The following is a 13023-nucleotide window of genomic DNA, read 5'->3' on the forward strand; positions in this document are numbered from 1 at the left end:
TATAAGACCGAAAGGACGATGGTCCTGAACCAGAAGGAGCCGCGGCCGACGGGAGACATGCCGATTTGGCTGCCGCCAGCGTGGCCACAATCTTGTCCAGATCTGGACCGAAGAGAACTTCTCCGTTAAAGGGCAACGCCTCCAAACCCCTTTTGGAGTCAGCGTCCGCCTTCCAGGATCGCAACCACAAGGTGCGACGAGCAGCCACCGCTGCTGAAGAAATTCGAGACACCAGTGTACTAATGTCTAAGGCCGCCTCGTTGATATAAGTGGCCGAATCACGGAGATTACCAATCAACTCCGTTTGTTCGTCCGGACAGTCGGAATCAAAGGACGCCTCCAATGAATCCGCCCAGCGCTCCATCGCTCTGGCAACCCAGCAAATGGCCATAGCCGGCCGCGCTGCCCCCCCGCAAGGCAGAACTCCACCTTGCGGTCCGTAGCATCCTTAAGGGAGGACATGGAAGGCACTGGCAATGTGGCACTACGGACAAGATGTGTCACATGAGAATCCACCTGTGGAGGGGATTCCTACTTAGCAAAATAATTATCCGTGAACGGATAAGCCACTGCCAGGCGCCTCTGCGGCTGGTATCGCTTGCCAGGCTGTTTCCACGCCTCCTCTAAATGGTCCATTAACTGGCCCGAAAGAGGAAAGACTGTGGCGTCACCCTTCACATCCTTAAAAAAGGCATACTTGGATTTAGCAGCTGGAGGAACTTCGTCCTCAATCACCAAGGCTGTGCGGGCTGCTCGAATAAGTCCAGGAATATATATATATATACCTTGGACCTAGCGTCAGCGTCCTTAGTATGGAGAGGTTCCTGATCGTAAGGATCCAGAATCTCCCCATCATCAGACGTCCCTTCGTCATCCTCATAAGGAGCAGACAGAGACGCCACCGGCCGTTTATGTGGCCGCATCACAGTCTCCCCCTGCAACACATCCGACAAGTGCTGTACCGAACTAGTCAGGGAGTTAACCCACGCCGGCTCCTGAGAAACCGGGAGAGGGGAAATAGGGAGACTGCGGGGTACCACCAATTGTCTTGGGAAACCCTGCATGGGTGACGACACCACTGACTGCTGGGACAAACCCATCTGTGTAAACGCGGGCTGCGGAGCTAACTGGCCCACTAAGGTTGTAAGCGCCTGAGCGAAACAAGCCCAGGGCGGCTCCTGTACCGGTGCTGTAACCGTAATAGGCCGCGCCATCGACAAAGACTGCCGGCAGAGGCCCTCCGCGCTACCCTCCCCCTCCGCTAAAGGTACTTTACATGTAGCACACTGTAGCCGGAGGGGAAAATCACTTTCAGACATGATGGTACTAAGTATGTGACCCCTCTCACCAATTGTATTTTAAAGAGGTGAGAGACCACCCTGCAGCACCGCACCGCAAGGGCTTAGCAGAAAGAACAGGGACAGTAATAAAGCTGACAGTCAGAATAGAATAGAAGATACAGGCAGCAGCGCTAGCACAGTCACATACAATGCAAAGAAAATCAATTCCTGCACTAACCAGCGCTGATCACTCAACTACGCAGACACAGGGTCTGGTAGGACACAGCGCTGCATACACAGACCTGACCACAAGCGGAGGAGAGGTATGCGGGGGAACCCAGACCAAAAGGCTTCCTTCCAGGCATCCAGCAGCGTTCACCATGCGTTCAGGAAGATGGCCGCCGAGGAGCAGAGAGGAGGCTGGCCTGGGGGAGGAGCGCTGCCACAGGGCCAGTCAGCAGTGTGCAGAGAGGGCTGTGTGCAGCGGGGGAGGCGCCGGCTGTGAGACAGGGAAGGCGCTCCCCTGGCATGCATTTAACCCCCGGGACGCCGCAGCACTGCGTCGGTCCGCTGTCCCAGGGGGGTAGTGGAAGCGCAGGTTCTTACCTGGCTCCACGCTGCAGCCAGTCCCCAGGGAGCCCCCTGCCTGGGGACTCTGGACCATGTAACAGCGGGGACCCACCGCGGGACCCCGCTGCTTACCTTGCTGTCCCCCTTGAATCCGGCCATGGTCCGGAACATCTGGGGTCACCGCTAGCTGTGACCCCAGATGCTCACCAGCATCCCCGGATCGGTACCGGCGTTCTGGTACCGGCGGGGGTGTAGGGAAGACAGCATGGACGTCAGGACTGACTGTCCATGCTGTACAACCAGATGTGCAGCCACAGCTGCATGCAGAAAAGCTTCAGGGGCTCATCTTAGCCCCCACTCCAACAGGTGCACCCGACTCCGGCCGGGCACCAAACTAAACTGAGGTGCCTTGGCTCGGGGGCGGGGTATAGGAGGGGGACCCTAGTGCATCCTGGGAGGCTGAAAGCTTAACTCTATGGTGCCCGATGACTGACATCACACCTATACCCCAAGGTATCCTGTGGATACCCTATGGACCCTGAAGTAGAAAAGACAATTTTGGACCGCTGTCGATAGATTTGCCTCTACTTATCTTTAAGTTATCTTCAAATATCGATATGTAAACAGCAAGAGAGTAGGGTTATAACAATGGCATCCACACTTCATAGGATAAAAATTGCATCAAAACAAATAGTCACATACAATAAGTAATAAATGGTGGGATAATAAATAGCCCTGAGAAGGGACTGATTCCTAGACACAATGTTTCTTAATATATGAACATTTATTAATGTGTACAGATAAAATTACCCTTTTATAAAAAAGGAAATGACAATGTAATTCAACAATCGCAATAATAAATACCATAATAATATAGTGTGCATTAGAAGTGGTTTAACTATAACTTATTGGTGCTTTCTATATCGGCAGAATGGGCTACACTGGGTATTCCTCCTGCAAACATTCCATTGCTGTGGGGATAGAAAGATGTTGTTGATCATTTCGGTGGTGGCCCGCAAATGTATACTACACACGTGGACTAGTGGAGATCCTCCATCACTACTACGGTTTAAGAATAAAATTGTTCTATGCATTTCAAATGGACTGGCTTGAAATGACAATACATTATGAGGTAAAAACAGGCTCCTTTTTTCAACGGTGGAAGGGTTTTTTCTACTTCCTCTCTCTGTAGCTCAAACATAAGATTTAGATTTAGTTCTAGATATACCTCTTGGTATGAGACGTGCAACACCCCCCCCCCCCCCTTCCTCCCCGGTTCTACTGCCCTCTGATTCACGAGTATTTCACTATTTGTTGGTTGCCCTTTCTGATTTGAGTGGGCTGCTGGCCATGTCTGGGTTGATATGTTGTACCTTTTGTTCTGGTTATAGTGCATACACACTGTCAGATTTCCCTGGTCGATTTGAACAATAACAATATAGTTATCGTTCAAATCGACCAGTTTCTGGTCCCTTCAAACGACCAAACGATGGTCGATGTGCGGGCACGGATAGTCGATATCGACCATCGCTAGTGCATGCAGGCCAACCTGGTCGATATTGATCAGGTTAGCCTGTTTACTATAATCGTCGATCGCAGGTAGTTATAGTAGTTGGGGGGTTGATGCATGTGTTGGATGTTTGATATCGAACATCCAACAAATGCAGGACAATCAGAGAATGATCGTTATCTGATCGTCTCCAAGTCTGACCGTGTGTACCCTCTATTAATGTAATTTTCTTGTAAGTTTACAGTTATGCTGCTCTGATGTTATGATATATCTGTATCATCAGTCTTAATATTGTGAGCTGTACTCTTGCTCCAATGAAGAAAATAAAAAATGGATCCATTATGCGTGATGAACTCACACAAACTGAATAGCCAAATCTAGTCACAAAATTAATCTTGTATTCTCATCTTCTTCAACTTTAAGGTACCATTCATATAATAAGGTTTTCCATGATAGCTCCCAATTATGGATGGCATCTCTCAATACGGAATCGGTATGATTTACCGCAGGACTCCTGTACGGCAGTTGGAATCCCGACAGCAGCTGGCCAACATAGGTGAAAATCCCGATCGTCCCTAAGGTAAGTATTCACTAACCTATTTCCCTCCCCTAACCCTCCTTAGGGGTGCCTAACCCCTTCGATCGGGATGCCGGGCGCCGGTCTCCCGGGATCGGTAAAATGACAGGAGTCTAGATTTAGACGCCTGTCATTTAACCATCGCCGGGATAAAGCAGTCGGGAAGCCGGCTGTCGGGATTATGTTCGCCAGCTTCCCGACTGCATACCCTCCATACAATCCCCAGCAAGGGCCTGTACTCAAGTTTACGCAATACATACATAAAAAAAATCATCCTCTAACATGTTTTGTTCCAATAATGGATTTTTTTTTTTCTCAAAACACCTTGCACTCCTACTTCTTCATATCTGTCACCCACTCCACCAGTCCTCAAAGTCACCCTCTCTATACATCATTACAAACAATTAACAGGAGAGGGATGTAATTAGAACTTAAAACATTTTATTTCATGCACAAAGCTAAACATACAACTTGCATCTAAACTTCCTTAAACACTACACAGCACACCTTCCCCAGTAAGCCTATGGTTTGCAGACACACACTTGTATCCCCTGTCTCAACATCCCCACTACATACCTCACAACACTTGTCAATTAGAATTCAGGGTCAAGTGTGCACACTGCAGCATCGCAGTGGTGGGCACATGAGAAGGGGGAGCCATTATACTATTCTAGTTTATATAGCATTATCAATTTACACAGAACCATCCCTGCCCCATTGGATCTTCCAGTCTAAAATTTCACAACATATGGGAAAGAATCCTGGATTGCACAACCTGAAATATATTAAATATATTATATATATATATATATATATATATATATATATATATATATATATATATATATATATATATATATAATGGGAGGTGCTACCTGATGAGACTAATTGCAGGCACAGAGACAGACAAATCTCAGGTGCACAACTCCAAATTATTGATAATATAAATCAATAGTGGTTTTTAGCATAATCATGGCCAAGGTTATGGGCCTACCCACCATATCCAGGTAACGTCTGTAGGGTAGGTCCCCAACATACTAGGGTTCAAATCCAGAGCGCAGGACACCCCCAAACTGGCCCAGCTAAGTTGCCCCAGGGCACCGCCATAGTAAGAAAAGTGCAGTGTAAAAGAGATAGTTAAGAGCAGCCACAGCTGCATATAAAGAATGAAAATAAAAAAGTGAAATACATGTATAAAAAGGGTACCTGGATATGGTGGGTAGGCCCATAACCTTGGCCATGATTATGCTAAGAACCTATTTATTGCAAAATGTTATTGCATTTATATATTATCAATAATTTGGAGTTGTGCACCTGAGATTTGTCTGTAAATTTCACAACATACAAACATAATTAACTTATCGGCAGGTTTTTCAGGAGTAGAAGGCAACCAAAAACCAGAGTAAGCAGAGAAAACCAACATAAACACAGGGAGAACATACAAACTACATGTAGACAGGGCCCTGGTCAGGAACTGAACTCAGAACTTCAGAGCTTTGCGGCACTAAAAACCATTCCACCACCGTGCTACATGGGGATGTGGCCACATCACATTGGGGGTATGATACTCCCAGCCCCATTGGGCAAGCAAAGAGTTTCGGAAGAGCTGGGTTGCCTCTATACCTTTGCTTAAAAACCATTCCTTGAAATCACACATGCACCTCTTTTTCTGGTACATGTGGCACTAAAGGGCCAGCTGGGAGGTATGGCGCTGTGCCCTGTAGCATTCACAATACATCGTAATGCTGCTTCAGTCTCACATACACAACCATCCGACTGTCAAACTGTCATACCTGAAGGTGCGTACACATGGAACCATAATCTCTGTGAGCGATATAGTTCAGTTTTGTCCCCTCACCTGCCGGGCTCAATGTCGGGAACGACATTGAGCATACACACTGAAAGATATCGTTCAGGGACATCACCGGGCACAGTCACCGAACATGCAGGGCCTGGTGATATAGTCAGTTCAGCCTGTATGTTCGGGCAATGAAATATATCGTTAACGAATGTCTTGCATACACACGGAACTATATAGTTATAGTGCATATCGTTCACAATATCGATCCATGTCTACGCACCTTTAGGCAACAACTAAAATCAGATGGAAATGTATACAATGTCCATGTACCAAATTTCCAAGCAACAACAGAAGTCCATTAGATATAACACGAACAGAACACTACAGTTTTCTAAGGTATGTCAATTCACAATAATGCATTTGACCTCATATTATTACACACAGATTTTCATTAGAATTACCTCAATTAAAGAGCAAAGGGTTAGGAAATACAAATAAATAAGTAAACTATATTATTACCTCCTGTGTTTTACGTTGCGTCTTCATTGCTATTGGTGGAGTCTTTGGTCTTACAGTTTCTATAATAAAGTCAAGAGCAATCATTACAAACCCTATATGGAAATATGGCAACAAATTTTATAGAATAAAAACATTCAAGAAACTAAAACATGCCTTAAAATATGGTCCCAGTGCAATAAAGCACTGTTCTATCACACTTTGGGGAGAATTTATGAAGCAGCTGCTTCTGTAAGCTTCCTGGGGGGTTGCAGGTACATATTGAAAACGGCACCCGGGGTCAGTGTAAAGCACCCCAGGCTTTACACTGGCTCCGGGTGCCGTCTTCAATATGTACCTGCAACCTCCCAGGAAGCAGCAGCTTCGTAAATTCTCCCCTTTGGATGCAAGTAGGTAATCAAAACCAAGCATTCACTTTAGAGATCTCAAACACAGTAGGTTCTGGGGGTTGGGTATGAGATGCATGTGCTCAGGATAAAGGTGGTCCTAACCCCTGCCCCATCCCCCCTGCAGCCCAAACCTAACTCTCCCCCCAACACCCAACCTAACCTTCCGCCCGCAGCCTAACCCTCTGCCTAGTGCCTAACCCAAAAACTTACCATTGGCATGCTGGCATCGAGATTCTGACCGGGGTGAGGATTCCGGTGCCGGCATTCTGAGTGCCAACATCCCATCATCCCGGTACTAGCACTGAATCTGTTAATTTCATTACTGATATTTAGCAAGTAAACATGTGGTTTAGTAGACATGGACGATTTCAATAAATATTTTAATTATGGAAACAAAAAAGAAAAGACTGGCAAGACATACTGGGACTGAGGTGTTCTGGAGCTCCCTGGCTGTTGTAATAACGAAACCTGTTGTAGCGTAAAATCAGTCGCACAGGTCAGTTCTTAATAGTCTGAAATGATTATTGCAAGCCAAAGCTACAGGATACTTTAATTTTTTTAAATTGGTAAAGCCAGCTATATTGTTTAATATAGTGTACGGAGCCAAGCAGCAAAAGAAATACTGCAATATTTAAAGAGCAAAAATTTATTATATAGTTACAAAATAAATATTAATAATTTTATTTTACAAATGTTAATAATCAACATGATGTGTGCCAGTATTGAGACAGTGGGCTCAGGGCCTGATTCAGACCCGTTCGCTAGGCTGCGTTTGCACTTAGCTTGCCGATGCTTGCAATGTGCACACGCACAAAAGACGCGGTGTGCATGCATACAAGACGCGGTGCGCATGCCCAAACTAGTCCATGTGATCAGGAAGCATTCGCACCCTGTACATAGCCGTCTCGCTAGAATGAGTGACAGGACGAAACAGTTTCTGGGTGGCGACAGGGTTTGGTCGATTGAAACTGCGATGTGGTGGTGCGAACGCAGACGTTATCTGTGCGCCTTAACGCTGTTTCAGGGGCGTGCATAATTAAGATGCAGCGTTATAATATACGTCACATTGCTGAATTACACACAGCAGCACTCGCAGTGCATGCGGTAGGATATGGTCAGCCACAAATGCTGCGTATGGGTCCGATGTTAGATTGTTGAATACACTTCCTGGAGAGGACATGTATTACTAAGGGAAAGCGGGCGTCTTAGGACAGGCTGGTGGGCGTCTAAATACACCCTGTGATCGCACGGCAAGACAGTCTTCACGTGCGATTGCGGGATTTGCATACTTTGGCAGCTGACGGCTGCGTGCGAACGCATCTAGCGAGAGGGTCTGAATCAGGCCCTCAATTCAATGCGAATTGAAAAGCGCCGGGAAGAAGCTCCCGGAGCTATGAAATTCAGCGCGATGTTAAGCCCGACTGAAGGATTTCTTTTCACACCCCTCCTGGGGTGAGAGCAGAAATCCATCAAAACTACTGACATGATGCTGTTTTCTGCCCGTAGCGCCGCGAAGACAGCATCGCAGCAGGCACTGGAGAATGCCGGTTCTCGCGACTAAACACCATGTTTAAGGCAACGTGCATTATCCGACATAACAGCGCGCTGAAGTCAATACCTCCGGGAGCTCCTTCCAGGCGCTATTTAATTTGCGTTAATTTAATTGAGCCCAGTATTTGTCCATTTTATAATTTTTTCCCTTAATCTATTTGTGTTTCCTGTTCTGTTAACAAATACTAGAATATATATTATTTAAAAAAATAAATAAAAGCACATGTAAAAACAAAAATACTTTCTTGAAGAATTAAATCAACAAAATATTTCCAGTTTAAGTGCCTCATACAGCATATGAAATACTATACATCTGCCCCATTCCTTAAAAGACCGGTATATCATTCCCCTGATCCTCTATGGAAATAAGAAAATTGGGATCATATACAAGTAAATATTTGCTGATCTTATACCACGTGATTAAACATTTATTTTTATATTGCTCCTTTGTTTAGCCACTTACTACCCAGAGAATATAGTTTTTACTGTACCTTCTAAGTCATCATTATTTTGATTGCCATTCGTCTTATCAGACTGTGCAGTAGCCTGTTGGGCGGCCAGAGCGGTCAGCTGTGCAGACTGCTTTATCAGAGACACCCTATAGAAATAGTTTCTCCAGAACATTTCTTCTTTCACACTGAAAATAATAAAGTAAGTTTAATCAACTTTTGCTTTTTTATTTAAAGAAAAAAAAAAGACAAACAAGCGAGTAACCACACTTCTCATGTACAGAGTAGGGTGTGTGCAACAAATATTAAATGAATAAATGTAATCTCCTTTGGTGTGAACATGTTAGACTAGAGGAACGTTCCCAGGTAAATATAACTTTATACTGTATCCACCTAAAAAAAAAAACCAAAAAAATCTTTTTTTGCCTGGAGATGTCCAGCAGCAGAAATTGTACAGACCCTTATACCAAAAGTAAAATTACAAATTAAATAAATAAGAATGAGTCCCCTATTCGTATCAGTATGCGCCTTGTCACTGCCATAGGAACCAATGTCACCACAAATGAAAACATAATAATATAGAAGAATTTCCTGTGGGTCATTGGTAATATTGGGTACCAACAGCTGTTTTTAAAAAGACATCTTATAATATATAAATGAAACAATTGAAATGTGCAACAGAAAGACACTTGTGGTTCCTGCAATTTTGACAGTTAGGGCTTTATTTAGGGTTGCAGGTGAAAATGTAAAACGGCACCTGCAGTCAGTCAGTGTAAAGCCCGACGTGCTTTATACTGACTGCAGGTGACATTTTAAGCAAAGCCCTATTAAAAAGTTAGTCTCAGAATATTTAAATAAAAGAACAGCCACTCACAGTTTTGGAACAAGGTCAAATCGCATACGATTAAGCAGTTCATCTTCCTGAAGCATTACAAGAGCAACAGGGTACATCTGTTCAAAGTCGAAGTTAAAATGGACACCAGCAGGAGGGTCTCTAAGGAAGTTTCTCCGGTCCTTAAAATCAAACAGATAAATAAGTCACTCAATATCGATCTGCCCAGCTATTTTCTTGCTCATGGCGTGGCGTGCAGGCTTCTGAGTCACGCCATGGACTTGTGGCGTATCGTGGTATTCTTCAAAGAAGGATACGCTACGGCATGTAATACAGCGTTTAACCGCTGGGTGGTGAGTGCTCCACTGTTGTAATTTGTACTGAATGCCATACTGTTATCCATCCAATTTGAGTTTATCACATTCACCGCATTTGCATGTTCGCACAGCCAATATTTTTAATGTCACATAATGTATATACAGTAAGATCTTATAACAGGCTGTAAATCAGTGCACATACAGTATTGTACATAACTGAACAGTAGAGAAGTTGCCCGAGTTGTTATCACGGTATAACCGATACTGTAGATTAATGAGATGGACGTACAGCTTTCACTGAGATGGGATGAATTACAGTATGACAAATTTTTTTATAATTAAAAACAGCAGCGGGAGGGTGCACAAGGATGAGGCCGCTCTGTGCGGTTCACTGTAGCTGGCGTGTGGGCTAGTGGTTAGGTGATCACTTTGGAAGAATTATGGTCCCGGGTTCGATCCCTGGAAAAGTAGATTTTTTAATTTTTTTGCACTGTCTGCTCTGGACACTATAGTGAAACTACTGTAGTAGTGTTGTACTGTAATACTGTAGTGTTGTTGTTTAAAAGGCTGCTTAAAAGTAAGACATTACAAACTGATTGTGCGTTTAAATAGTGCAAAACTTTCGTCAAAGTCTGCGCTGTGGTGGCTGTCAGCTCCGAGGTGTTGCAATGGGATTTCTTGCGCATGCCCAGTGGAGGCGTTACAATGGGATCTGTGGCGCCAAGCCATACGCCATGTAGCGCTATGCCATGGCGTATGGAAGATCATCACTGCGCATGCGCAGTTGTCTGTATTACTACAGTACTATACGGTATGCTGTTAAATTTTCACCCTTGAGCCACTCTGCGCTGTACAATACTTGTACACAATAGTCATTTCATGACTTCAGAAACGGCTACAGTAGTGCGCTCTGTTTGAGAGGGAAGCCTCTAAATTACAAACTGACTGTGCGTTTAAAACATGAATCTTGCACCACTCTCTACGCTGTCCTAGACTTGGACACAATAGTGATTTCTGTATTTACAAACTGTGCGTTTAAAGCGCAAAATAGCGCTACACCGCAAACTTGCGAAAATGTCGATGCTGTTCCAGCCTTGCACACTATAGTGATTTCTCATGTCCAGTAAGTAGTAGTGGGATCTGTATGAGACAGAGCTCTCTGTATTACACGGTTGGCGCTATGGTGGCTGTCAGCCATCTCCGATGGATTAGAAATGGCATCTCTGGCAGGCGCATGCCCAGTAGGAGGGTTGCGATGGGATTTCTGGCGCATGCCCAGTGGGCCGAGAGTCATGCATAGTGCATCATTTCCCTTCCCCCAAAGCAAGCAAGAGCCTCTCATTACCATAATAAAGGATGCTTTGTTAATCCATTTACTGTAAGCTGTCAGCTCTGCCCTTGTGTCCTGAAAAAGGCTACAAATAGTGACCATTGCCAAGGACACCATCCCCCATCTGCTAGGACAACTAGTGTGCCGCTATGAATGTGTCTGTACTGTATATTAAAAACTGACGGTGCAGTAAATCATTTCTATAGAAAGTCTCCACCAAAACAAAAGTAGAGCTGGGTACACTCCTTTGCAATCACTCTTTCGATGCAATGGTTCAATAGACTTCACTCCCGATCGGAAGTCCTGACCACAGTGCCAATAAGAGTGTATACACCTACAATCATGCTTGCGACCTTCAATCCCCGACTGACAAAATATTAAAAGAAAGTGATTGTACCACAAACAGAGGCGGGGGCTGCTGATGGTTTAGAATTGCAAGAATGGTCAAAGGTGCTTAACACTGCAGTTTTGGCCCGATCTCGCCTGGTCAAATCAAGATGCAATCCTTCAATCCGACCAGTTTTCTTCCGACAATACATTATCAAAAAGGTGCATATACACTCTTGCGGTATTGCAGGAGCAGGTAAAAAAAAAATCAAAAGAACGGCCTAGCGATTGTATAGGTGTGTACCCAGCTTAAGAAAATTGCTTAGTGGAGTTTTTAATTCCACTGTGCCAGACTGCAATTTTTTTACAATTGAGTAATATTAACAACTTTGTAGTGAATGAGTTTTTTCATTTGTGTTTAAGATGAATTAACAGTTTTATCCGCTCTTTATTAAGTATATAAAGAACTCATTGGATAATGCACTCACGACTAAAAACAATATGGCTATTAGAAGTCTCAGAGACGCTGTGGGACCATTTAAAAGAACAAGGCTTTTATGACAGGTCACAAAACTGGGCTTTTAATATCCGTAATTTGCAATGGGTTGTATAACGTCCTGACAGAGCTGTGACATCTGATTAGAAGTGATGACGACAACACTCAGTTATATAATAACATCACTTTTTTAACAACTATAATGAGTAGTTACCTTTTGTAGTGACCTTTTGTTCATCTTAATCCTCTACATATCTACCTTTTGAAACAACTTTCATCTTTATAGGCAGATATTTCCATCAGCACAGAGGCAGAGAGCATCACGTTCCTTGACAGTTGGTTTTTAATTCTTGTGCTGGGTAGTCTGGAACTATCACTTTGCAGTTGCTCCTAAACAAGATTTCCGAGGCCAACATCTGCTTGTGGTTAGATGGTCTAAGATCTACTCGATTTGTCACTGCCCTATCATACCTTTTTTGTTTTTTTGTGTAACTTTATTGAAGGGAGTGCCTTTTTTGGGAGTGGGGGGGGGGGAATGTATCAAAGTATTTTAGGTGTTAGATAGAGGAACTCCTTTATTTGCATATGGCACTGCATAACCCTTGCGGCACCATATAAAGGATAATAATAATAATAATAATAATAATAATAATAATAATAATTCTATGCATATGGCTGCTTATGTAGCATTCCCACTAGGCTTCTTTCGCATCCTGCTCCAGAAGTGTGCAGCCAACCCTGCTACCGAATAGAAGGGCATGCCCGCATAGTCAATTCTTCCTAAGGGATTGCCCTGCATGGAAAATTCGCTAACCATACTGGCCCATTTACAGACAGACAAGAACTGCAGGCTCAAAGTAGTATCTATATCGCCCGCAGAAGACAAGATCATGCCAGGGAGAACAAAACAAAAAGTCTTGACCCAAACCCCTGGAGGGGAGAAAAAAAAAAAAAAAAAAAAAAAGAACGTTCCACACCTGAAAGGTCACCACAACAAAACGGGTTGAATTTCCCAGAGGGAGAAAGGAACTAAGCATCAAAGATTGCAAAATAATAGTCGCTGAAGGTTGAAAAAAAT

The 13023-nt window shown here is 44.1% G+C and overlaps 1 protein-coding gene across 1 annotated transcript in view; it reads right to left on the reverse strand.

Moving 5' to 3' along the window:
• SYAP1 (synapse associated protein 1) overlaps positions 1–13023 on the reverse strand; it is a 46452-nt gene that overhangs the window by 16929 nt on the left and 16500 nt on the right. Inside the window, exons 5-7 of the mRNA XM_088449515.1 lie at positions 9518–9657; positions 8686–8831; positions 6258–6316 (exon numbers count right to left, since the gene is read on the reverse strand). Coding sequence (XP_088305641.1) covers positions 6258–6316; positions 8686–8831; positions 9518–9657 — 345 coding nt within the window. The remainder of the gene's footprint in view (positions 1–6257; positions 6317–8685; positions 8832–9517; positions 9658–13023) is intronic.

The sequence above is a fragment of the Taudactylus pleione genome, unplaced genomic scaffold (genome assembly GCF_031769625.1).
Source record: "Taudactylus pleione unplaced genomic scaffold, aTauple2 ptg000487l, whole genome shotgun sequence".
Classification (NCBI taxonomy): domain Eukaryota; kingdom Metazoa; phylum Chordata; class Amphibia; order Anura; family Myobatrachidae; genus Taudactylus; species Taudactylus pleione.